The 25641-nt window shown below is 41.8% G+C and overlaps 1 protein-coding gene across 1 annotated transcript in view; it reads left to right on the top strand.

Annotated features, from left to right (window-relative positions):
- The window catches only part of USP13 (ubiquitin specific peptidase 13), a 212011-nt gene that overhangs the window by 89866 nt on the left and 96504 nt on the right, over positions 1-25641 (top strand). The window contains exons 3-4 of the mRNA XM_073578782.1: positions 15683-15743; positions 23129-23250. Of these exons, the coding sequence (XP_073434883.1) occupies positions 15683-15743; positions 23129-23250 (183 nt within the window). The remainder of the gene's footprint in view (positions 1-15682; positions 15744-23128; positions 23251-25641) is intronic.

Here is a 25641-nt window from a genome sequence, read left to right as displayed (position 1 = left end):
TGTAATAAAACGCATTGCACGCATGCGTTTTTTTGAGGCAAGTCGGACGCCCAAAAAATGCAACAGGATGCATTGTGTGCGCCCGAGCGCACACCACAAAAAAACGCATGCGCGGAAAAAAGCATACAGACGCATGTGTATGCGCACATAGGCGCATCCCATGCAAAATATAGGAAAAAAAATGCATGCGTTTTTTAGCGCTAAAATACAGCGCAAAAAAACGCAAGTGTGAAACCAGCCTAAGATTCCTGAGGTCCAATCATCATCCCCATCTCCAGGTGAAGATTACCACCGATCAAATCAGCCTCACTACATCCTGTCACCACCAGAGGGAGTCTGGAAGGAGAACTTGCAACTGGTGGACCAGAGAATGAACTCACAACAGCGGAGACACCATCACATGTTTTTCAACGCAGTTATTCAACAGCAAAGCCCCCATCCCTTATGGGAAATATGTAAAATATGCAAAACTCAAGCCGCGGAGACACCATCACATGTTTCTCAACGCAAGCAGTGACTAGCCAGGTCTTTCCCCGGGAAGGAACAACCACGGGAAGGGCAGTCTCCAATGAAGGAGATCACCTATGCCAAAAGACTGCCCTTCCCGTGGTTGTTCCTTCCCGGGGAAAGACCTGGCTAGTCATTGCTTGCGTTGAGAAACATGTGATGGTGTCTCCGCGGCTTGTGTTTTGCATATTTTACATATTTCCCATAAGGGATGGGGGCTTTGCTCTAGAATCACTGCGTTGAGAAACATGTGATGGTGTCTCCGCAGTGTTGGATGTTGATCTCCATGAGTTCATTCATCCTCATTTTTCACAGTCTTCTACTAGGCATTGCTCCTACTGGCCAGTTTCCTACTCCACACTGATGAGGGGCAGTACCCCGAAACAGCTGTCTGTGGATGGATACCATGTTTTGGCATAGGTGGTCTCCTTCATTGGAGACTGCCCTTCCCGTGGTTGTTCCTTCCCGGGGAAAGACCTGGCTAGTCATTGCTTGCGTTGAGAAACATGTGATGGTGTCTCCGCAGCTTGTGTTTTGCATATTCTCCTCAGTGCAAGACATATGAAAGTCTGCATAGAGTTTGCTAAAAGACACATGACGGACTCCCAGACTATGAGAAATAAGATTCTCTGGTCTGATAAGACGAATTGGTGATAATTGTAAGCGGAATGTGTGGAGAAAATTGGGCACTGCTCATCATCTGCCCACTGCAATCCCAATAGTGAAACATGGTGGTGGCAGCATCATGCTATGGGGATGTTTTTCATCTGCAGGGACAGGATGACTGGTTGTAATAGACGGAAACATGAATGCAGTCAAGTCCAGAGATATCCTGGATGAAAACCTCTTCCTGAGTGCTCTGGATCTCAGACTTGGCTGAAGGTTCACCTTCCAACAAGACAATGACCCTAAGCACACAGCTAAAATAACAAAGGAGTGGCATTGGAACAACTCTGTGACCATTCTAGACTGGCCCAGCCAGAGCCCTGACCTAAACCCAATTGAACATCTCTGGAGAGACCTGAAAATGGCTGTCCACCAACGTTCACCATCTAACCTGATGGACCTAGAGAAGATCTGCAAGGAAAAATTACAGAAGATACCCAAACCCACGTGTGAAAAACTTGTTGCATCATTCCCAAGAAGACTCATGGCTGTACTAGCTCAAAAGCGTGCTTCTACTCAATACTGAGCAAAGAGTCTGAATACTTAAGACCATGTGATATTTCAGTTTTTCTTTTTTAATAAATTTGCAAAAATTTCTACATTTCTGGTTTTTTTTTTTTTTCAGTCAACATGGGGTGCAGAGTCTACATAAATGAACTGTTTTGAATTTACCAAATGGCTGCAATGAAACAAAGAGTGGAAAATTTAAAGGGGTCTGAATACTTTCCGTACCCACTGTATATAGCAAAAGCATACCTGGGTGCTATGCCTTCCAGACAAATGCCAAACCTTCAATATAGAAGATAAAAAATGGAGACAGTGCACCAGTTCAAAGTCAAAAAAAGTTCTATTTAATAGCCCAAAATGGTGACATTTGGAGTCAAAGTGTGAGCCTGAGAAATCCCTTGGTCCTAAAGTGGGGAAAAAAGTATTTAGTCAGCCACCAATTTTTCAAGTTCTCACACTTAAAAATATGAGAGCGGCCTGTAACTGACATCATAGGTAGACCACAACTATGAGAGTCAAAATGAGAAAACAAATCCAGAAAACCACCTTGTCTGATTTGGCAAGATTTATTTTTCAAATTATGGTGTAAAATAAGTATTTAGTCATTAACAGAAGTTCATCTCAATATTTTGTTAATTGGCAATGACAGAGGTCAAACATTTTCTGTAAGTCTTCACAAGGTTGGCACACACTGTTGGTGGTATGTTGGCTCATTCCTCCATGCAGATCTCTTCTAGAGCAGTGATGTTTTGAGCCTGTTGCTGGGCAACACGGATTTTCAAATCTCTCCAAAGGTTTTCTATGGGACCTTCATATGCTTCTTACAAAGCAACTCCTTTGTTGCCCTGGCGTTGTGCTTATGATCATTATCATGCTGAAAGACCCATCCACGTTTCATCTTCAATGCCCTTGCTGATGGAAGGAGGTTTGCATTCAAAATCTCACAATACATGACCCCATTCATTCTTTTATGTACACGGATCAGTTGTCCTCGTCCCTTTGCAGAGAAACAGCCCCAAAGCATGATGTTGCCACCGCCCATGCTTCACAGTAGGTATGTGTTCTTTGGATGCAACTCAGCATTCTGTCTCCTCCAAACACGACGAGTTTTGTTTCTACCAAACAGTTCTACTTTGGTTTCATCAGACCATTTGACATTCTCCCAATACTCTTCTGATAATCCAAATTCTCTCTAGCAAACTTCAGACGGGCCCAGACATGTACTGGCTTAAGCAGGGGGACACTTCTCGCACTGCAGGATCTGAGTCCCTGGCGGCGTAGTGTGTTACTGATGGTAGCCTTTGTTACAGTGGTCCCGTATGGTTCTGGGATTTTTGATCACCGTTCTTGTGATCATTTTGACCCCACAGGGTGAGACCTTGCGTGGAGCCCCAGATCGAGGGAGATTATTAGTGGCCATGTACACTGCCTACAAGTAGTATTCAACCCCCTGCAGATTTAGCAGGTCTGATAAGATGCAAATAAGTTAGAGCCTTCAAACTTCACACAAGAGCAGGATTTATTAACAGATGCATAAATCTTACAAACCAAAAAGTTATGTTGCTCAGTTAAATTTTAATAAATTTTAAACATACAAGTGTGGGTCAATTATTATTCAACCCCTAGGTTTAATATTTTGTGGAATAACCCTTGTTTGCAATTACAGCTAATAATCGTCTTTTATAAGACCTGATCAGGCCGGCACAGGTCTCTGGAGTTATCTTGGCCCACTCCTCCATGCAGATCTTCTCCAAGTTATCTAGGTTCTTTGGGTGTCTCATGTGGACTTTAATCTTGAGCTCCTTCCACAAGTTTTCAATTGGGTTAAGGTCAGGAGACTGACTAGGCCACTCCAACACCTTGATTTTTTGCCTCTTGAACCAGGCCTTGGTTTTCTTGGCTGTGTGCTTTGGGTCGTTGTCTTGTTGGAAGATGAAATGACGACCCATCTTAAGATCCTTGATGGAGGAGCGGAGGTTCTTGGCCAAAATCTCCAGGTAGGCCGTGCTATCCATCTTCCTATGGATGCGGACCAGATGGCCAGGCCCCTTGGCTGAGAAACAGCCCCACAGCATGATGCTGCCACCCCCATGCTTGACTGTAGGGATGGTATTCTTGGGGTCGTATGCAGTGCCATCCAGTCTCCAAACGTCACGTGTGTGGTTGGCACCAAAGATCTCGATCTTGGTCTCATCAGACCAGAGAACCTTGAACCAGTCTGTCTCAGAGTCCTCCAAGTGATCATGAGCAAACTGTAGACGAGCCTTGACATGACGCTTTGAAAGTAAAGGTACCTTACGGGCTCGTCTGGAACGGAGACCATTGCGGTGGAGTACGTTACTTATGGTATTGACTGAAACCAATGTCCCCACTGCCATGAGATCTTCCCGGAGCTCCTTCCTTGTTGTCCTTGGGTTAGCCTTGACTCTTCGGACAAGCCTGGCCTCGGCACGGGAGGAAACTTTCAAAGGCTGTCCAGGCCGTGGAAGGCTAACAGTAGTTCCATAAGCCTTCCACTTCCGGATGATGCTCCCAACAGTGGAGACAGGTAGGCCCAACTCCTTGGAAAGGGTTTTGTACCCCTTGCCAGCCTTGTGACCCTCCACAATCTTGTCTCTGATGGCCTTGGAATGCTCCTTTGTCTTTCCCATGTTGATCATGTATGAGTGCTGTTCACAAGTTTGGCGAGGGTCTTAAATAGTCAGAAAAGGCTGGAAAAAGAGATAATTAATCCAAACATGTGAAGCTCATTGTTCTTTGTGCCTGAAATACTTCTTAATACTTTAGGGGAACCAAACAGAATTCTGGTGGTTTGAGGGGTTGAATAATAAATGACCCTCTGAATAAACTTTTCACAATTTAAAAAAAAAATTAAACAAAGAAATAACATTCTTTTTTGCTGCAGTGCATTTCACACTTCCAGGCTGATCTACAGTCCAAATGTCACAATGCCAAGTTAATTCCGAATGTGTAAACCTGCGAAATCTGCAGGGGGTTGAATACTACTTGTAGGCACTGTATGTCTTCCATTTTCTTATTATTGCTCCCACAGTTGATTTCATCACACCAAACTGCTTGCCTATTGCAGATTCAGTCTTCCGAGCCTGGTGCAGGGCTACAATTTTGTTTCTGGTGTCCTTCGACAGCTCTTCACCATAGTGGAGTTTGGAGTGTGACTGCTTGAGGTTGTGGGCAGGTTTCTTTTACACTGATAACAAGTTCAAACAGGTGACATTACTGCAAATAATGAGTGGAGGACAGCGGAGCCTCTTAAAGAAGAAGTTACAGATCTGTGAGAGCCAGAAATATTGCATGTTGTTAGGTGACCAAATACTTATTTTCCACCATAATTTGCAAAATAAATCTTGCCAAATCAGACAAGGTGATTTTGTGGATTTGTTTTCTCATTTTGACTCTCATAGTTTTTGTCAATTACAGGCCTTTCTCATCTTTTTAAGTGGGAAAACTTGCTCAATTGGTGGCTGACTAAATAAATACTTTTTTCCCCCACTTTAAAAAGTAGTATAATGCACAGCCCTTGGTCATATATAGCAGTTTATTTAACAAAAAAATCTGTAAATGCTCTACTCACTTTCCCTATGCTCCCTCGCTGCTCGCGTCCTCTTGAGAAGCCGGCAGCTGGCTTTGGCGTGCACTGGGAGCATATGACGTCACTGCCATGTGCCCCCTTACGTTTACGCAAACATCAGCTGCCGTTGATACGCCCCTGCGTCAGTTGTAACATGACCACAAATCAACAACTCACAAATGTGATCAATCATGCGATCGAATCAGCAAGTAGAGCGAATATTACAAATGTTTCGGACTCAGAATGTCACTGTCAACTTGCAGAATTCCAAACACAGGAGGACACCTGTCAGTCTAGGGGAGCAAAGCAGGGAGAAGCCACAGGGGACCGAACTCTTGAGCTAGTCATCATCGTTGCCGGATGGATATTGCATGTATATTTTATCTGAAATACGGCGGCATCAGAAAAAAACATACACAACTGCAATAATTGAGCTAACGCTGCCCGGGGGTCATGCAGTAGGAATCAGCAGTCAGGTTCCTTTTCGTGTGGGAAAATAACATTGGAAGCCTCAGCATCATACATTACATACATACTGCTATCTCTAGATCACATATGAAAGCCATTCTATCAATTTAATGAAACCATAATAGCTCAGATGTATTACGCGTTTTGGCAGCAGCTGAGGTGTGTATTATGAGGTTCTGAAGAAGCTGAGGTATGTATTATGAGGTTCTGAAGCAGCTGAGGTGTGTATTATGCTGTTCTGCAGAAGCTAAGGTTTGCATGTGGGCTAACATACTTATACTTACACTCTTGCAGACACACATGACTATAGACCGGGGTGGGGAACCTAAAGCCTAAGGCCCCCGTGCCATTTACGGCCCTCGATAATCTTTTCTCCGGCCCCTGGCCAGATTTTTGGGGGCCACAGTGCTTGGGCTAGCAGCTATGTTTGACTTCCGCCAGCCATTTAATTCTTTCTTGCTCTGTGCGCATGAACATGTAGTGTTCACTACTGAATGCTGAGGGGCATGCAGTGGAAGGTTATGTCCTGACATCAGTGCCAGCGTCAGGACATACATTGTGGGCACAGTTAGTGTGTGATTTGCACGGAACCCAAAGGATGGTATAAATATCCAGATGGCTCTTGGCAGAAAAAATGGTTCCCCACCTCTGCTATAGACCATTCACCTCACAGTATTCCTATGTCAGCGGTGTTGTCGGGGACATGTGACGGCTCTGTCACCATTATGGATGTGATGTAGATTATTGCACTACAGAAGCGGACACAGGATCGCCGCTCTCCACTCCAATTCCGGGATGAATGACAGAGGTCAGTGCTAGGGCCGATACTAACAACCAATGATTGTGCAGTGGACAGGGCTAGTTCTGCCTGTGTGAAGAAAAAAAAAGTCCATGAATCTGCTTGATCTGTAAGAGCAGTATGTAAGCAAGCGGTATAAGAATGAAGTGAAATCCAGAAGGAATGAAATGTAGAAACAAAAAACTAAATGTATAGGGGTGTTGTTTATTACAATACAGCACAGATTAGCGGAAAATAAAAACTTGGATTTCGGTGTCTGACACTCTCTTTAAGCATGCAGTAAAACATTCAATACTACTGATGATTGTCTCGCTCCTAGCTGGGCTCCCATGCCAGTCTTGGCATATCAGAGCCTTCAATAGTGACGTTCCATCCAATGGAGCTGCTACAGCCAATCTGAGACTGTAGCCGTATGCCATGATTATATATATATAATTAGTGGTTAGGAGAAGTTTAGCCTTTTTTTTTTTGCGTCGTACATGTACTGCTTATGTTGTGTCCCTCCCTGTTGATTTGGGCTCCGGCTCTGAGCCAGCATCTTTCCCGGAACTTGCCAGCTGTTTTGAACAGCTGACATGTGCCCCTAACAGCCGCTGGTGGAATCACAATGATCGCGCCGAAGTGAGTCACTAACACCACCCATTGTAGACCCTGTCACATGATTGCAGGTCACCGATAGGTCGGCATGACAACCATATGGTTGTCTTAGCCAGATTGCTATTAGCGCCGCCTTGTGGTTAGTCTCATAGCAAGGGAGCATTTCTGCAGCAAATGCAAAGAGAAACTCAGAAAAAGTAAGCACAATAAGGTGTTATCCAATGACAAAGGGGTGTCAGGAAAAGGGGAGAATACACTCACCTTGATTAGTTGCTGAAATGGTAACGCATAACAGGTATATAAGAGCTGCTGCACAGATACCGGTCGAGCAAACGACCACAGACACAGAAGAAAAAAAATGATAGTATCACTTATGCTCCTGAAATAAAATCTTTGGTAAAATTAAAACATTTATTCAAAAGATTTAAAAGTCAACGCGTTTCGAGGTCACGCAGGACCTCATCATCAGGACAAACCTAGTGAGACTGTATGGTGTAGCTGTCCTTTATGCTGTGATTCATGAAAAAGACCGCCAAAATGGGCACATGGCATGTCAAAGTTCAAATGTGTCACGAGGATGAGCGTGGATGCTAGTCAGTTGTCCAATTTGCAAAGCACAATTAAATTGACACAAGCAAACTAGTATGCATTTCAATTATACATGCAGAATCCAAGGGGAAGACTAATGACATAAATATGCTTTACAAATAATAAATGGAAAAATCAGTGATCAATTAAAAATGAATATAAAATTCAAACTGATGAACAAGCTAGGCATTGCAGTGACTAACACAACTGAAAAACACACAAGCCAAAAAAAAAATAAATATCTTAGGCAAAATTCGACTACCCATGACAAAATATCCAAAACATTTGGCCCAGCAAATGTTGAAAACTAACACATAAAGGGATAAAACCTTGTCAAACACAATTTTCATCCTTATAGCTGACAACATTTGCTTCCATGACATCACAACAACCAGACAGAAGTAATCATCATACCTTAAAAATAAGCAAAACTTTTTGTTGCTACTGTATGTTGTTTTTTTTTTTCTTTTTCTTTTCATTAAAAAGTTGTAGGAAAGTGCAAATTTGCCCAATTTTGTGCAGGTCTGCCACAAATGTATGAACATACCATAAATCTGCCAAATTAACTCCAATTGGGAAAACCTCACCAGTTAAAACCACATGTAGAAATTAGAATTCCTATTTGCCACTGAGCAGTACTAGAAATATTTTCTAAACTAGTGCAGTCTGAACTTGGCTTGAGCTTGTCGCATGTTCAGAAAAAATGAGGAGCCGACATATTTGAAGGATTTTTTTTCCTTCTAGCAGCGAAGCCTATAAAGTTCCTAGTTTGCCGGTAGCAGCTGCTCGTGGGCAGGTGGTAGAAGAATAATGTTCGGTGCCATAGAACAGTTTACAGTCTGAGCTGCTTTTTCAGTCTTGCTTAAAGCTTTAGTGACAGCAGTTCCCGGTCGTCTTATTCCTGTGTTCAGGGAACATTGGTAACATATGTCATCCAATGCAAATAAATGAGGTGATTATTTTGTTTATGTTGGGTATTCCGCATGCTAAATCCATGGACAAGAAAGATGGAATGACTGATTGTAAACTCTGTGCCTTGGCGGTGCACATGCTCAGCAGAATCTATATAATCAGATGCTATACTTAGTGTCTACGTATGGTGTCTGATTTTATTTACCGTATTTTTTTCCCACACTCTCATTTGCTCAATAAAAAACAACCCTCCCTCATCTGTACTTCCCCATTGAATAACATTGGTCTGAATGCTGTCTTTTTTTCGTTCCCATGGACATCACTGAGACCAAAAAAGTACAGTTGAGTGGACGAGTCCTTACCATATAAATAAAATATACAAATTCCTCCCCCTTTTTGTTATAGTGGAGCCGGGGATAGCTGTCAGTCACCTTGAGACTCTTCTTCCCTTTGAGCTGTAAGAAGTTCTTTAATCTGATTGGCTCAGTCAGTCCAGCGGTGGGAACATTTTCAAGTATAAGGTCGGGGTCACACTGGCGAATAAAACGGACGAATGCAATGCGATAAAAAATTGCATTGCATTCGTCCCAATGATATTCTATGGGGCAGCTCCCATCATGCGATTTTTTTTTTTTTATCGCATCCGATCCTCTGACCGAGACAATCGCAGCATGCTGCGATTGTCACCGATTTTCGGATCGGATTCGACAATACAAGTCTATGGGGGCGAGAAAAAATGGAACTAAAAACGGACTAGATGTGTGAGTTGCGATTAAATCGCACCCGGTGTCCTTTATCTAAAGCCGGCAATTCTTTATTCCAATACAGTAAAATCACAGAGACCGGTTAAATAAAGAAAGAATGAATATATCTAGACACAATATATATATATGTGTGTATATGTATGTGTATGTGTGTGTATATATATATATATATATATATATATATATATATATATATATATATTTTATACATGTCCTAGAGACACATTTATACATATATTTGACATTCATACAGTTCATCATAGCAGAATAGCCGCAGAAACATTTGCCGGCTTTTGTATAATTATGCTCCTGCCCGACATGAAATGACACATGGTTTACATATAGTTAACCATTTCATTTCATGTTTTTTTTGTAATGTCTATCACTGTTAATTAGATGAGTGTTTGTGGGTAAAATTTTGGACTTGTAGGGGTTAATTTAAGGGGTTAATTCGTTGTATTAAATTACGGGGACTCCCTGCAGCCTCAGTGCCGTCAGCAGGAGTCCCTGCAATTTAATACAACCAATTAACCCCTTAAATTAACCCCTACAACTCCATAATTTTACCCACAAACACTCATCTAATTAATAGTGATAGACATTACAAAAAACATGAAATGAAATGGTTAACTATATGTAAACCATGTGTCATTTCATGTCGGGCAGGAGCATAATTATACAAAAGCCGGCAAATGTTTCTGCGGCTATTCTGCTATGATGAACTGTATGAATGTCAAATATATGTATAAATGTGTCTCTATGACATGTATAAAATATATATATATATATATATATATATATATATATATATATATCTATCTCTAAATATATGTGTGTCTAGATCTATTAATTCGTTTGTGTGGGGAAACCTGTCATTGGGCTCCATTATATGTCCATTTTGCTATCCAGCGAGAAAATCTCGCCAGACGGATGTCAAAAGGATGCTTACATGCGATTAAAATCGCATCAAAAACGCATCACTGGTTAAGATACCTTTGTGCGATTTCGGACCGTTAAAATGGGACCGATTTTTTATTCGTTGTGTGTGACTCCAGCCTAAGGCTCAGGTTAGGGCGGATTTCGGCAGTTGCTTGAAGACCTGAGGAACCAATGGCCGCCCTCCCATCCCCTTTGCTTTTGAAAATTTTACCCAGCTATATACATTTTTGGCCAGCTAATGCCAGAAGAACTTGGTCTATTCATATTATAATCTGTGGTGATTGGCTATTTCAGTTTGTTTATGGTTGCAGTATTTTTTTTTTTTGGGGTATCCTTTAAGAAACATTGCGGCCATCAATGTTGGGTCCGTTTGTCTGTTTTTGCCATCAGTGTGTCATCAGTGTATGGTCTGTGTGTCCGTTTTTACCATCAGTGTGGGGTCTGTGTGTCCGTTTTTACCATCAATGTGTCATCAGTGCTGGGTCTGTGTGTCCATTTTTACCATCATTGTGGGGTCTGTGTGTCCGTATTTACCATCAGTGTGTCATCAGTGTTGGGTCCATGTGTTCGTTTTTACCATCAGTGTGTCATCAGTGTTGGGTCTGTGTGTCCATTTTTACCATCAGTGTGTCATCAGTGTATGGTCCGGGTGTCCGTTTTTACCACCAGTGTGTCATCAGTGTTGGGTCTGTGTGTTCGTTTTTACCATCAGTGTGTCATCAGTGTTGTGTCCATGTGTCCATTTTTACAATCAGTGTGTCATCAGTGTTGGGTCCGTGTGTCCATTTTTACCATCAGTGTGTCATCAGTGTTGGGTCCGTGTGTCCATTTTTACCATCAGTGTGTCATCAGTGTTGGGTCGTGTGTCCGTTTTTACCATCAGTGTGTTATCAGTGTTGAGTCCGTATGTCCGTTTTTATCATCAATGTGGTTGATTCTCACTGTTTTTCACCGATGGATAATTAAATAAATGAATGACAAAGCTTCTCCTATATTTTGCAATGTTAACCACGTTTAACACATGGATGCCATCTTTGTGCTGTACGTGTTTTTCATAGACCCATAGTATTTTATTGGACCTTTTCATCCGTGATACCAGAAAAAAACAGACATGTCTCTGTGAGATTTGCCAGATACGCAATCTGCAAAAAAGTTATGTGAATAGAAGCATAGGTTTATAAAGGGTACATGTTTTATCCGTAAAATAAATGGATAGAACATGTATGAGACCTAAATGTGTAGATGGGCATTGTGCTATCATGTCTGCACTTTAAAAAAAAAAAATATATATTTGTGAAAATCGTAATAAATGTACAGATCATTGAGCCTAGAACATGAGCGTGGATTGTTCTTCTCAGAGAAACAAAAACTTTGTTATGCTCATGTGACATGTTCGAGATGAGAATTCTTGATACCATGCATTTAGGTTTGAGGTGTATTTTTGACGTTTTATGGGTTGGTGACTTTTTTTATTTCACAATACAACAGGCCTTATTCATCTAGGTGAATTCTGGCATAAAACACCTTGAATTGTTGCAAAATTTTTGCGCAAATCAAAAGTGCACAAAGATTAAATGAATTTTGGTGCTTTCGCCAGTCCTGGTCAGCTTTTCCAAAATAGGGCAAGTCGTGGATTGGATGTGATGAAGCTCGCCTGGCAAACTTAACAAATTACACCACTTTGGTGACGTAAATTACAGCAGAAACGTAGTCAAGTCCCAGTTGTAATATACTTCTCATTTAATGGATTAGGAGTATCTCTTAATGAATTAGGCCCACCCCACTCCATCACTCCATTGTAAAATGCCGGTCTTAAAGTCGTTGTCCACTACCAGGACAGCCTCTTCTTGATCTAAATGTTTGGCCCTCATAAAATAAAAAAGTCTATACTTACCTTCCATGCCGGTGCTGTTCCAGCAGTGTTGGCACTCGCTCACCCAGCGACTCTCATGAATCAGCTCAGGCATCACTATCCCCCTTCATACGAATTGAACATGAAGAGGAAGTCTGGGCTGCATATGATCTGATATCTTCATGGTTTTTAACAGGGAAAAATGCAAAGTAATACATCTGGGCAATACAAATGAAAAAAGCATATACAGAATGGGAGGAATAGGGCTAAGCAACAGCACATGTGAAAATGACTTGGGTATACTAATAAATCACAGACTGAACATGAGTCAACAGTGTGATGCAGCAGCAAAAAAGGCAAATACAATTCTAGGATGTATTAACAGAAGCATGCAGTCTAGATCACGTGTAGTCATGTCATGATCCAGGTTGGATATGACAGATAAAAGGACATGTAACCTTTTTTTTCCTTAAGCCGTGTGCTTAAATTTGGTTTTGCCCCCGGTGGCCATTAGGGTCATTGCACTGTGGTGTCTTTTGTTCTAGTTTGCCCCTGGTGGTGGTTAGTGTTATTACACGGGAATCACTAACAGGTGTGATTCCTCTGGCCTAACTATAAAGGTGTGTCATGTGCTCTCACTGTTGTTGGTGATATTGCCCATTTCCAACCAAGTCTGGGGGAGGAAGGAGCTAGAGAGAGTTCCTGGCAGCTCAGTCAGAGTCTTAGTGTGGAAGGAGCTAGAGAGAGTTCCTTGCAGCTCTGACAAAGCTTGGTGAAGTAGCAGCGATTCTGGAGGAAAGCTGCATTCTGGTGGTGGACTCTGTTGCTGGGAGCAAGAGCAACAGAGCAAAGCTAAGTGGTGTTACCCCTGTTTTGTGTCTTTACTTTTGTGTGTTTCAGTGCAGTGGTGGGATTAGTTTCTGCACTGTCCATTTCACTAGTAAGGGATAGGTGCAGGGCGAGCTAGGGTTCTTAGGTTCCTGATCGGCGCCCGGTGCGGAACCGGCCTAGGGATCGTTAGGAGTGTAGAGACTGGCTCAGGGGAGTGCAGGTGGTCTCCACGTCCCCGTTCCCTATCGCAGGGCCAACCATTGTAATTGTTTCCCTGGTGTTTCCCCTTATTATTTAAATTTGCCATGCTGGAGGCGGTGTATCCAGTTTTACATTTTACGTGTAATTCTCAAATTCGCCTGCTGGAGGCGGTGTATCCGGCTGCACGTTTTATTATTTAAATTCGTCCTACTGGAGGTGGTGTATCCAGGGTCGCCTGTGTCATAGAAATTCGCCCTGCTGGAGGCGGTGTGTCCAGTCACACGTGACCATCACAGTCATTATTGCCTTCTACTCCTCTTTGGTCAGACCTCATCTGGAATACTGTGTTCAGTTTTGGGCACCACATTTTAAAAAAGACATCAACAAACTGGAGCAAGTTCAGAGAAGAGCGACCAGAAGGGTGACCGGTCTACAAACCATGTCTTATGAGGAACGGTTGTAGGATTTGGGAATTATTAGCTTGCAAAAGAGAAGATTGAGAGTAGACTTAATAGCTGTCTACAAATATCTGAAGGGCTGTCACATTGTAGAAGTATCATCTTTATTCTCATTTGCACAAGGAAAGACTAGAAGCAATGGGATGAAACTGAATTGGAGGAGACACAGATTAGATATTAGAAAAAACTTTTTGGCAGTTGGGGTGATCAATGAGTGGAACAGGCTGCCACGAGAAGTGGTGAGTTCTCCATCAATAGCAGTCTTCAAACAGAGGCTGGGCAGACATCTGTCTGGGATGATTTAGTGAATCCTGCTTTGAGCAGGGAGTTGGACCAGATGACCCAGGAGATCCCTTCCAACTCTACCATTTTATGATTCTTTGATTCATGTTCAATGCGACAGAAGGTGGAGGAGAGCGACACCAGGTGCAGGTTATCACGAGTCACAACACAGCACGAGAGCACCAGGAGAGCGAGTGCTGACACCGCTAGAATGGAGCATCCGCGGGAGGTGAGTATGTCCTAGTAGTGGAAAGTGTTAGCGAGGAAGGTCTTATGGTTCAAACCCTCCCTCCCTTACTCTGCCATTTTAGTAATTGGCAGAGTTTTGATGGGTGGAAGGGGCGAGGACGTATGAAAGTGTGTGTGTGACAAGGAGAACCACAACCTGGCAGGACTTCTACAGGGTGGTCAGTTGTCCTCAGGTTTAACATAGTGGAAGAATTGTATTATCTGCAACAGCTTTGTTAGGTTGGTAAACCCTAAGGGCCCCGTCACACATAGTGACTCACCAGCGATCCCGACAACGATATCAACGTGTCAGGATCGCTGGTGAGTCGCTACATGATCGTTGGTGAGCTGTCAAACAGACAGCTTCACCAGCGATCAGCACCAGCGACGCCAAGCGCCCGGTGTCGCTGTGTACTTTAGTTACCAGCGCGCTGATGCAGGGAGCTGGTAACTAAGGTACACATCGGGTTTCTAAGGGACGTGCGTCACTTAGAAACCCAATGTGTACTTTAGTTACCAGCTGATCGCTGGTCTCCCGCCTGTCACACGCAGCGATGCGTGCTGGCCAGCGGGAGACCAGCGATCAAGAAATGTCCAGGGCTTTCCGAGAGCGATCAGCGATACCGGCAGGGGGGCCAGTCGCTGATCGCTGTCACAGCGATCTCGCTGGTGAGATCGCTGTTGTGTCACAAAACTTGTGACTCAGCAGCCATCTCGCTAGCGAGATCGCTATGTGTGACGGGGCCGTAAGAAGAGTGGTGAGAATCAGATATTCCGATTAGCCCTCAAAGAGCTGCAGTAGTGCATAAACCACAGCGCATGAGCTGCAGGAGGTAGACTGAGCCTGGTCCCAGTTTGACCTTGAAATAATTATGTAAATCACACTGATTACAGGATCTGAAGCAAGACTAGTCTACTTATCCTGATTAGCATATAACAAAAGGCGTATAAAACTTTGTATGTATGTTTGTTTTTTTTTTTCTTTATATATAACTACTTTACAGAGGACCCGTTACCAGTCGAGAAGCCGAATTGTTTTTGGTCTTTTTTTTCTCCAGTTGCTCCTTTTTAGTATTCCTTTTTTAATATTACTAGCCATACTGTTCTAGAGATATGGCCCTCTTTATTTAGTGCTACTTTTCATGGGGGGAAGGGTGTATTTAAACTGCTTTGCGTTATCTTGTGAGTCACGACCTTCCTGGTAAAGACCATAGAAATAATACTAGATAATAAGGCCCAGACCTCTGGAACAGTTTAATGGGTTTAAAAACCAGTGGAATACAAACGGGAGTAGCGAGAATATAATAAGAGCAAAGACCATTCTTCTTTTTACTTGGTGACCGGTCATCTTTAATTAGGTGAATAAACGCAATATTTCCTCTTTTGCTTTCTTTACATATGATTGGTGTTTGTGACAATCCTGATGTGTATTTTACTAGCTGATGGGCACTCAAGTGCATGCTATTCTGACAATGTGCCTCTATTGATTTCTAGAAAGCAACTGGAGCATCTGGTGGAGCCCTTCCAAGACGGAGAAACGGCAAGCTATTTTTAGGTAAACTGAATTACTAATACATTTTACATTTACTTAATACGCTGCAGTACTGACATACACAGGATCCAAACACAGGCATTAAGTGGTATAAAACTACTGGTAATTGTTATCACTTCTTCACTGTATGTACTTTACCGATCATTATTGCATATGTAGCAATTAGTCACAAATCTCCCAGAGGAAAACCAAGTTGTAGAAATATGCTTCAAGATTGTTGTTTTATGGATCCGGGTACATGTGAGGAGTGGTGACCGTTCCTCTTTAACCCCTTCCTAATGTGTGACATACAGGTACGGGAATAAACATTAGGCTCCGAATCTAATTCTGCCTTATACATGGCGGGTGCCAGCTGTGTTAGACAGCTGGATCTGCCTCTTAGGGCTCATGGTTTCTTCTGTCCGAGTGTGGTTCGATAAAACACCAGATTGTACCCAGACCCATGTTAGCCTTTGGAGCCGCACACATGTCCAATTTTTATTTTCTTCAGACCAAGCCAGTCTGAGTTAAAAATCACTGCATGTCTGAATTTGAGCCGATATTCAGATCGTATACGGCCATGCAAGTCATTAAGTGCATGGAAATAACTGGACAGCACTCGGGTGACCTCTGAGTACCGTCTGATTTCTGTGCACTGACACAATGGAGAAGATGGAGAAATTGGGTTCTCCATCTTTTCCACAGTGTGCTCTTATTCTCTCAGCTAATAGAATCTGATCACACCGTTCTGACACTCTGGTTAGAGTTTTATCAGAGTGTCATTTGCATAATCGACCTGATTCTCTTGGATGAGCGAATCTATGGTCCTATGACCCTAGCCTTACAGCAATAATCTGAGTTATCGCCAATCTCTGCTGTTTAGCCATTTAAATGCCAGTGTCAATCTCTGACTGGTATTTAAGTGGCTTGTTCCTGGTAGCATGCCCCACGCAAAGCAATCGCTTGGTGCCATTGGGTACGCCATATAAAGCAATACTAAAATATAGCCACCTTCCCACGTCCTGATATTTCCGATACTGGAAAAACCATTACCGGATTTGTCCGCATGTTACAGACGTGTGGCATACATATAGCAACCGTGTGCCACATCAGTATCACGCGTACCGTCATTTGAGTGAATTTGGCTAAGTTTGCGCTGTTCTCAGGCATCGGGTGCTGAAGACAGCTCACATCATTGTCTCCTGGTCTCCCTTCCTTCAGCGCGAGCAGGGGACAATGTTGAGAGTTGTATTAGGCCCCCGCTGTCTACATCGAGTGTAAAATGAAGGATAAAAACACATTATACTTACCTGTCCGAATTGAAAGAATCCAGATCGTCCCACGCCGTAAAACATCTGTACAGCATTTGCTCATCTGTGGTCTGAGGCGACCGCTCATGCTAAAGAGCAGGGGAGAATGACTCGCTGCAACGATAGAGGGCCCATGAACTGCACTTACCTCATTGAGCTCATGGGACTGTGCGCGGGCGATCGCCACCGGGTGTAAGCTGATTCTGACAGTGGCTCTCAGTGCCAACACTTTAACCCCCTAAATGCCGCAATTTACAAGCAGGAAGAGGGAAGTGATACTGCGACATGGTGACCCAATATTGTCATGACATCCAGGTCACCAGGCACTAGGAAATTACCGTAGTTAGATCATGCGCAGTGCATGATCTAACTAACTTGTGTTTGCAGGACTGACAGGCTTTAAGGTTTAGCAATGCTGTTGCACTGCTATACCTTATAACTGCGATCAGACTGCAGAAAGTGCAAGTCCCATAGTAGGACTAAGTAAAAAAAAAGTGAAAAAAAGAGTTATAAAAATCACAAAATAATAAAAAATTCAAATATATTGTACCAATAAATAAATATTATCATAAAAAAAAATAAACAATAAAAATACACATTTGGAATCGCTGCGTCTGGAACATCCCGAAGTATACAACTGTCCCACTAGTTAACTCCTCTAGTGAACACCGTTAATAAAATACTAAAAAAACGATGCTTTATCATACCACCGAATAAAAAGTGGAATAAAGCGCGATCAAAAAGACAAATGTAAATAAAAATGGTACCGCTGAAAACGTCATCTTGTCCTTCAAAAAAGAAGCCATCATTCAGCTCCATCAGCTGAAAAATAAAAAAGATATAACTCTCAGAATAAAGCGATGCAAAAATAATAATTTTTTCTATAAAATAGTTTTGTGTAAAAGCGACAAAACATAAAAAAATGTAAGTGGGGTATAGCTGTAATCGTACTGACCCGAAGAATAAAGCTGCCTTATCAATTTTACCATGCACAAAATGGCATAACCCCCCCCCCAAAAAAAAACAAAAACAAAAAAAAACAACAATTCCCTCATTTGTTTTTTTTTGTTTATTCTGCCTCCAAAAATTCTGTGCTCCTAAATCCAAATGCCCCCCTCCTTTCTGAGCCTGTGTGTGCCTAAAGCGCAGCTAGTGTCCACATGCTTGGCATTTCTGCAGCGATGTGAGCCCGCCTAATTTACAGGTGCATGAACTGGGCACAATGTTCTGGTCACTGCAACTTATTGGTCATTACAATGACAGTTTGCAATTTTCACTCTTCAATATCCACTGCTGCTTGTTTCTGGAAAACACCCTTGGAGTCAAATTTGTCACGACACATGTAAATAAATTCCTAAAAGGGTATAATTTCCAAAATGGGGTCACTTGAGGGGGGTTTCTGATCTTCTAGCACTTAGGTGCTCTATATAGTCCACAAACTATTGTAAAAAATTCTGCCAATAGCGCACTCCAAAGTCTCGCCGCATGGCTAAGCAGTACTGTACAGCCATATTTGGGGTATTTCTACATTCAGCAGAAATTGTGGGACAAATTTTGGTGCCATTTTTACCCATTTTCCAGTGTCAAAAAATTAAAAAATCTGGGGCTAAAACAAAATTTTGGTGGTAAAAATGTAATTCTTTTTTTCTTCATTGCCAAAAGGTATAAAATTCTGTGACACACCTGTGGTGTCAATATGATCACTGCACCCTTAGATGAATTCATTAAGAGGTGTAGTTAGTAAAATGGAGTCACTTATGGGGGTTCTGCTGTTCTAGCACCTCATGGACTCTGCCAATTTGACATAGCACCATCAAATCATACCAGCAAAATGTGAACTCCAATTAGGCGTTCTGAGCTTTTCGCTGTGCCTCAAAAGTAGTTTTCGACCACATATGGGGCATTGGGGGCATTGGCATACTCAGGAGAAATTGCACAACAAATTTTGAGTTCCATTTTCTCCTGGCAACCTTGTGAAAATAAAAATATTTGGGTTAAAATAACATTCGTGGGAATTTTTTTTATTTTTTTTTATTTTCACTGCTCTCCGTTATAAACTTGTGTGAAGCATCTAGGGGTTCAAGGTGCTCAATACACATCTAGTTATATTCCCTGAGGGGTCTAGTTTACAAAATTGTGTCACTTGTGGGTGGCAAATTATTCCAGCAAATTTTTCATTCAAAAAATCAAATGGCGCTCCTTCTATTCCAAGCCCTGCCAAGTTCCCAAACAGTGGTTTTCCCCCACATATGGGGTATTGGCATGCTCAGGAGAAATTGCACAACAAATTTTGGGGTCCATTTTTTTCTGTTACTCTTGCAAAAATAAAAAAAATTGGGTAAAATTTTTGTATCAAAAAGTTAAATGTTAATTTTTTCCTTCCACATTCCAAAAATTCCCATGAAGCAGCTGAAGGCTAAATAAACTTCTTGAATGTGGTTTTAAGCACCTTGAGGGGTGCAGATTTTAGAATGATGACACTTTTTGGTATTTTCTGTCATATAGACCCTTCAAGTCACTTTAGATAAAGTGTGGTTCCTAAAAAAACAAAAAAACCCTATATATTTGTCCTTCTCGTGTCCATCACTGAGTTTCTAGGGCTCTTCCTGATGGCATTGCTGAAGATGTTACCCCCCCACTCGGATTCCAGCACTTTTTCATGATTTTTTAGAGCTGATCCTGGTGTTCAGTGTGTAAAATACGTGTGTATGTATATATAAAACCCATTTAGGGACAACCTTGATAATCCGGAGGCTAATGGCCCTGCAGACTATTACTAAAGCATTGTAAACATTATGTTGCCTACTTAACGTTTTTGTTACTGGCCTATCCCAATAATTATGCTTCTTACACAATTTTTACATATAGTATTTTTTGAATTTCAGTAAAAGGTCAAAGCCACGAATACCATTGTTATCATGGCGGTGATATAGTGATGTTTGGAGTAGTGAAGAGGTCCTACATTGATTTTGCCATTATTCATGTCTTTACAAACCATTGACACAATTGTTCAGTGAGGAGAACATGTGTAAGTAAAGACACAAGAGGATCCTTTCTTATCTTGTGTCCCTTTTAAGGCCCCTTTACATTTAGCGATGCACCAGTGATCCGACCACTTTACGACCCGGTCAGGATCGCTGGTGCATCGCTAAATGGTCGCTAGTGAGCTGCCAAACAGGCAGATCTCACTAGCGATGTAGCGACGCAGCAGCGATTGTTACTTACCTTTCACATGCAGCGATGCTGACGTCCTCCCGCCCGCGTCCACACGTCGCTCGTCGGCGCCAGCAGGAAGCGCCCGACGAGAAATGGACCTGCATGATCTCGTGCGATCAGCGACAGACAGCGGGGGAGCCGGTTGGAGGTGAGTATCACACATAGCGATATCGCTAGCAATATCGCTGCTGCGTCACAAAATCGGTGACGCTTTAGCGATATTGCTAGCGATATCGCTATGTGTAAAACCCCCTTTAGACTTGCTCACTTGAGGACTATTTATATCTGCACTGAGGGCCAGTTGTTAGCTGATCTAATTCTGAAGCCAACATGACCATTCAGTCACTCACTCCTGTTTTCTCCCACATCTTATGCGTTGTATTTTCCAGAGACCCTGCTACCTAGAAGTCAAGGCACCTGTCATGGAATGTCAGCGGCAGCTCTGCTTGAGTACTCAGTGTTTGTCCAGATGAGGTCTAGAATTCTTTGAAGCTTCAGACTTCCACCATACCTTGTCTAATTGCAGGAAAGATTGTAATATAGTATGAGGGGGGGCAAGTCTAGTAACCAATGCCTCCTAAAAACATCTGTTGCTTTTCAACATCTTCCATTGCTCCTTGTTGTGTTTTTTTTATGGCACTTTAGATTGAAATAAAAAAAAAATTTAAAACCGGCCAAAACATCTCCCCGGAGAAATTAGATGGCTGTGGTCCAATCGGTTCGGTTGATCACCTGGTCAGTTGCCATCTCGGTTATCTCTACGATTTATACACAGGAGCATTCTTTCAGCCAAGCTCTCCTGTGTTCTCTATAAGAGAGCCACCTTCAGACGTGTGTGCACGCGGCTTATCTCGGGAAGAGCCAAAGGTATGGGCAGTCTGAAATCGAACATACAGGATCGTTAGCACCCCCAATTATCATACACATTAAACTGTCAGCCAGATCCGTCATTAGCTCAATGTGTTTGGGGGGTTCAAGATACCTCTCTGACGTTGTGGGATTTTTCCCAACTCCTTGATTTCCATGGACTTTGTTGACTTCATTTTTTATGAATAAAGGGAAGAGTCGCATTACACCGGTAGATAATCTTTCCTGCACTATTGATACTGTATCTTCTGATCATCTGATGTTCTTCATGGCTTGCTATACATAGCTCAGTTATTGAACTATTCATGACCAGATCAAGTTTCCATAAAATGTGACTATTCAGGGAAATGATCAAGGTTACCATGTGTTTTTGTAGGGAGATTATTAACACTTAGTTGATTATTATCATTTTTTTTCAAGCACACACACACTTACAAATTAGTCTTTAAGGCATTTTATATGAGGAATATACATTTACAGTTTGTAATAATTTATTTTTTTTTTCAGGGAAATCAGTTTTCCAAAATGGATCGGAATTGGTATAACTATTATTTAAAAATTCCTTGTGACTATGGTTTTTTCACTGTAGAACATGATTTTATGGCCTAGTATTTACCAGAATGTTTATTATCTTTATCGGCATCATTCTCTGTCCAAAACCATTTTATTTTAAATGAAATTGTCCCAATATATTAAAACCTGACAATGCATATTGTTAAATGTGGTGAGAATTTTGATGTAATATGAGGCTATTACCTCTTCATATTTTACCTTGTCCATCATGGGCACATAGTTTTGCGATGTTAAAAATAATATACACGGTAAGTTCTGGGTACAAGAGATGTTCTGCATTGACCCTTGATATATTTATACATAGGTATTTGGTTCACCATGCAGCTATTTTCTTCCAGTTTAGGTTGAATGTTTTTCTGGGTAAAGTAGTGCGCACCTTGACCCCATGTACGCTTTAGGATATCACATAGTGTGAGTGAGATTTCGGATATCTCATTTATTTTTGCTTTTACTGTAAAATGCTGCATTCTTTATGCACAGAATGTATAAAAACTAAATGCATGAACAAGCGAATTGTAAAGCACAAGTAATGTAATGGATTTGCTCTTTAGATATGATTGTTCGCCAGTCTATTTCATGTGCGTACTGTAGGGACTGCTGTGTTGATTAAATCCTTATCTATAGTATGGACATGGACATGTTCAAAGGGGAGGGTAAATGTTATTAAAGGTGTTGTGTTTTTATTCACTGTTAAAGGGAACCTGTCACCAGTTTTTTCATGTCTGTGCTGCATTCCATAAAGGGTATATAACCCCTGAAACCCTCTTCATACCCACTAAAAACCTTTTTGAAATTCTCCCCCGTTCTAATTCCTGCTGGTCTGATGGGCGTCGTTGCTTGGGCATCTATCCTTCCTCCCGGCTTCTGATCGCCATCCTTCTGCTCTGATTGAAATGGATGATGCCTCCTGCATCATCCACATAACCAAGTAAAGTCTTGCGCCTGTGCTGAGACAATGCCCGCTTGCTCACTTTACTTTGACTTACTGTGACCAGAGCCTAAAACATAGGGGCTTGTGGTCTTATGTTTTAGGCTCTGCCCACAGAGGGGCAGAAAAACTTGGACAGTCGCGAACTGGCGATGTCTCTGCACAGGTGCGAGCTTTTTCTTGGCTATGTGGATGATTCAAGAGGCATCATCCATGTCATTCGGAGCAGAAGGATGGGGGAGTCTATCAGACTGGCAGGATTTACATAGAACTTGGCGAGAATTTCAAAAGTTTTTTGGGGTGTATACAGGGTGAGTCAGGGGGTTATGTACCCCATTGTGGAATGTAGCACAGGCGCTGATCAAGGTCACAGTATTAGTTCAGACATGAAAAAACTACTGGTGACCAGTTCCCTTTAAGGAAAATTTGGAAATTGTAGTAGTGGTTCAATGAAAAGATATGATTCAAGAAGTATTCACTCATTTATATTCCTCTGTTTTGTTTTTTTTCTTCAGATCTTGAAGTAGATGCAGATTTCAACAGTGATGACTATGAGCTTGAAGATGAAGCCAAACTTGTTATATTTCCAGATCACTTTGAAATTGCCATACCTAATATAGAGGAACTCCCAGCGTTGGTTAGTAGCTTTTGGATATGGTATTTGGGAAATATTTGAAAACAATGATGTGTGTGTGTGTCATAAGTCATATTCGTAAGTGCATATGAAGATAAGAAACTTTGTGATATATCTTATCAGACAAATCCTCTTCCTTCTCTAGCAGGGCTGATCTTTCAGGTAAAATCTGTCTTCCGTGAATACAGATTTCTATATTACTGAGATAGGAGGTGGCAGTTGCTACTGATAAGATTCTATTTTAGGAGGGAAGGGCCTGAAGGAAGGAGGAGCTATAGACAAAACTCCTCCCTCCTCACCCCCCATCCTCCTGTCTACAAAAAAAACAAAAAAATATGTCATCTCATATCTTGGTAATATAAAAATCTGTATTCACTAAAGACAGATTTTAAACAGGAGTTTTGAGAATGAAAGATCAGTCCAGGAGAGGAAAGAAGCAAATTTCTGTGATAAGATTTATTACAAATTTTCAAGTATAATAGTGATTTATGAAATAAAGATTTAACTTCATGTTAATTTTTAAGTATTCACAAAGCAAAATATTTTTTTTCTAGAAAAGTCACAAAAAATACAATTAAGTTTGCTTGTTTCAGAAGACCCCTGTCTCCAGGCATACTGTTAGTTTTTACTTAAAATAAAAAACAACAACCAGGTCAAGCACTGAGTGTTGTCTGTTGCTCCTTGTACATTATCGTCTGCAGCACTAACATCACTATGGAGCAGCTCAACTTCTCAGCATGAGAAGATGGCACAAGTTTCCCCCACAAAAAAAAAAAATGATGAAGCCAATTTTGCAGTGATAATCAAACTAGTCAGTTACAAATATATACACTGCTCAAAAAAATGAAGGGAACACTTACACAACAGAATATAACTCCAAGTAAATCAAACTTCTGTGAAATCAAACTGTCCACTTAGGAAGCAACACTGATTAGCAATCAATTTCACATGCTGTTGTTCAAATGGAAGAGACACCAGATGGACAAGAGATGGAATTTATTGGCAATTATCAAGGCACCCTCAATAAAGGAGTGGTTCTGCAGGTGGGGACCACAGACCACATCTCAGTACCAATGCTTTCTGGCTGATGTTTTGGTCACTTTTGAATGTTGGTTTGGATTTTATACTCATTGTAGCATGAGACGGTCTCTACAACCCACACAAGTGGCTCAGGTAGTGCAGCTCATCCAGGATGGCACATCAGTGCGAGCTGTGGCAAGAAGGTTTGCTGTGTCTGTCAGCTTAGTGTCCAGAGGCTGGAGGCACTACCATGAGACAGACCAGTACACCAGGAGATGTGGAGGGGGCTGTAGGAGGGCAACAACCCAGCAGCAGGACCGCTACCTCAGCCTTTGTGCAAGGAGGAACAGGAGGAGCACTGCAAGAGCCCTGCAAAATGACCTCCAGCAGGCCACAAATGTGCATGTGTCTGAACAAGCGGTTAGAAACGGTTTAAGTTTTCCCATTATTTTTTGAGCAGTGTATTTTCTAATAACCTTTCATTAGCCTTAAAGCTTTCTCTTATTACAAACTGGAAACCATAAATACATTTGACATCTCTTTAAGGATTAAATGAATTGAGACTAATAGATCTAATCTGAAAATGTGAAAAAACATGTACAGCTTCAGACTTTTCATTATCCATCAAGCCTACTGGGGGGGTGGGTGTCTCGTATAAACGTCGAGTGATCGAACAAGGAGCAATATATGTTGTTGATCACATTGTTATGCTGACTTAAAAATGATTGTTTGCTGGTAGGAAGCACATCCCCCCCCTCCTATAAACTTCTGTCTCTCTCTTGTAATGGAAGCGGCATGAGAAGAGGGAAGAGTAATCACATGAATGATTGCAGTGATGAAAAATACAAGATTATTGTAACATGTAAAAGCAAGTCTTAGGAACACTACTTGATAATATTGTGTTCATCTTAGGAATTTGCCTTTCCATTTAAAGAACCTTTTACCCTTAGCACTGTTCTTTTGATGCCTGCCTTATGGTGAAGATTGACTCATCATTCCAGAGGACACTGATCCACAGCTCCCAATGTATGAGAAGAACGCACAGAAATACAGTACATGTACTTACACGTCTTGGCTGTCATCGGTGAAGTTCTTATTATTTGGAATCTTCTTCCATGCTGAATACACTTGGGCACACAAATTGTCAAAATCCACTGCTGGCAGCTCCCTTTGCAGTTGTCGACAGTATGACGTCCCAGTTGTGCTTGATGGGAGACACAGGTGCTGCAGGTCGTAGTTAACTCGTTTAGACCACTCAGGCTACTCACAATAGTACAAGAAACGTTGGCTTGCATTGTTGTACTGCTCCTTGGACACTTTAGAAAAATGGCTATACCACTGGTTCCACCACTAAATCAATCTAACACTAAGCTG

This window comes from Dendrobates tinctorius, unplaced genomic scaffold, assembly GCF_039654945.1.
Source record: "Dendrobates tinctorius isolate UK_male_01 unplaced genomic scaffold, ASM3965494v1 ptg000060l, whole genome shotgun sequence".
In the NCBI taxonomy this organism is placed as follows: Eukaryota; Metazoa; Chordata; class Amphibia; order Anura; family Dendrobatidae; genus Dendrobates; species Dendrobates tinctorius.
This window is presented reverse-complemented; position numbering and strand designations above follow the sequence as displayed.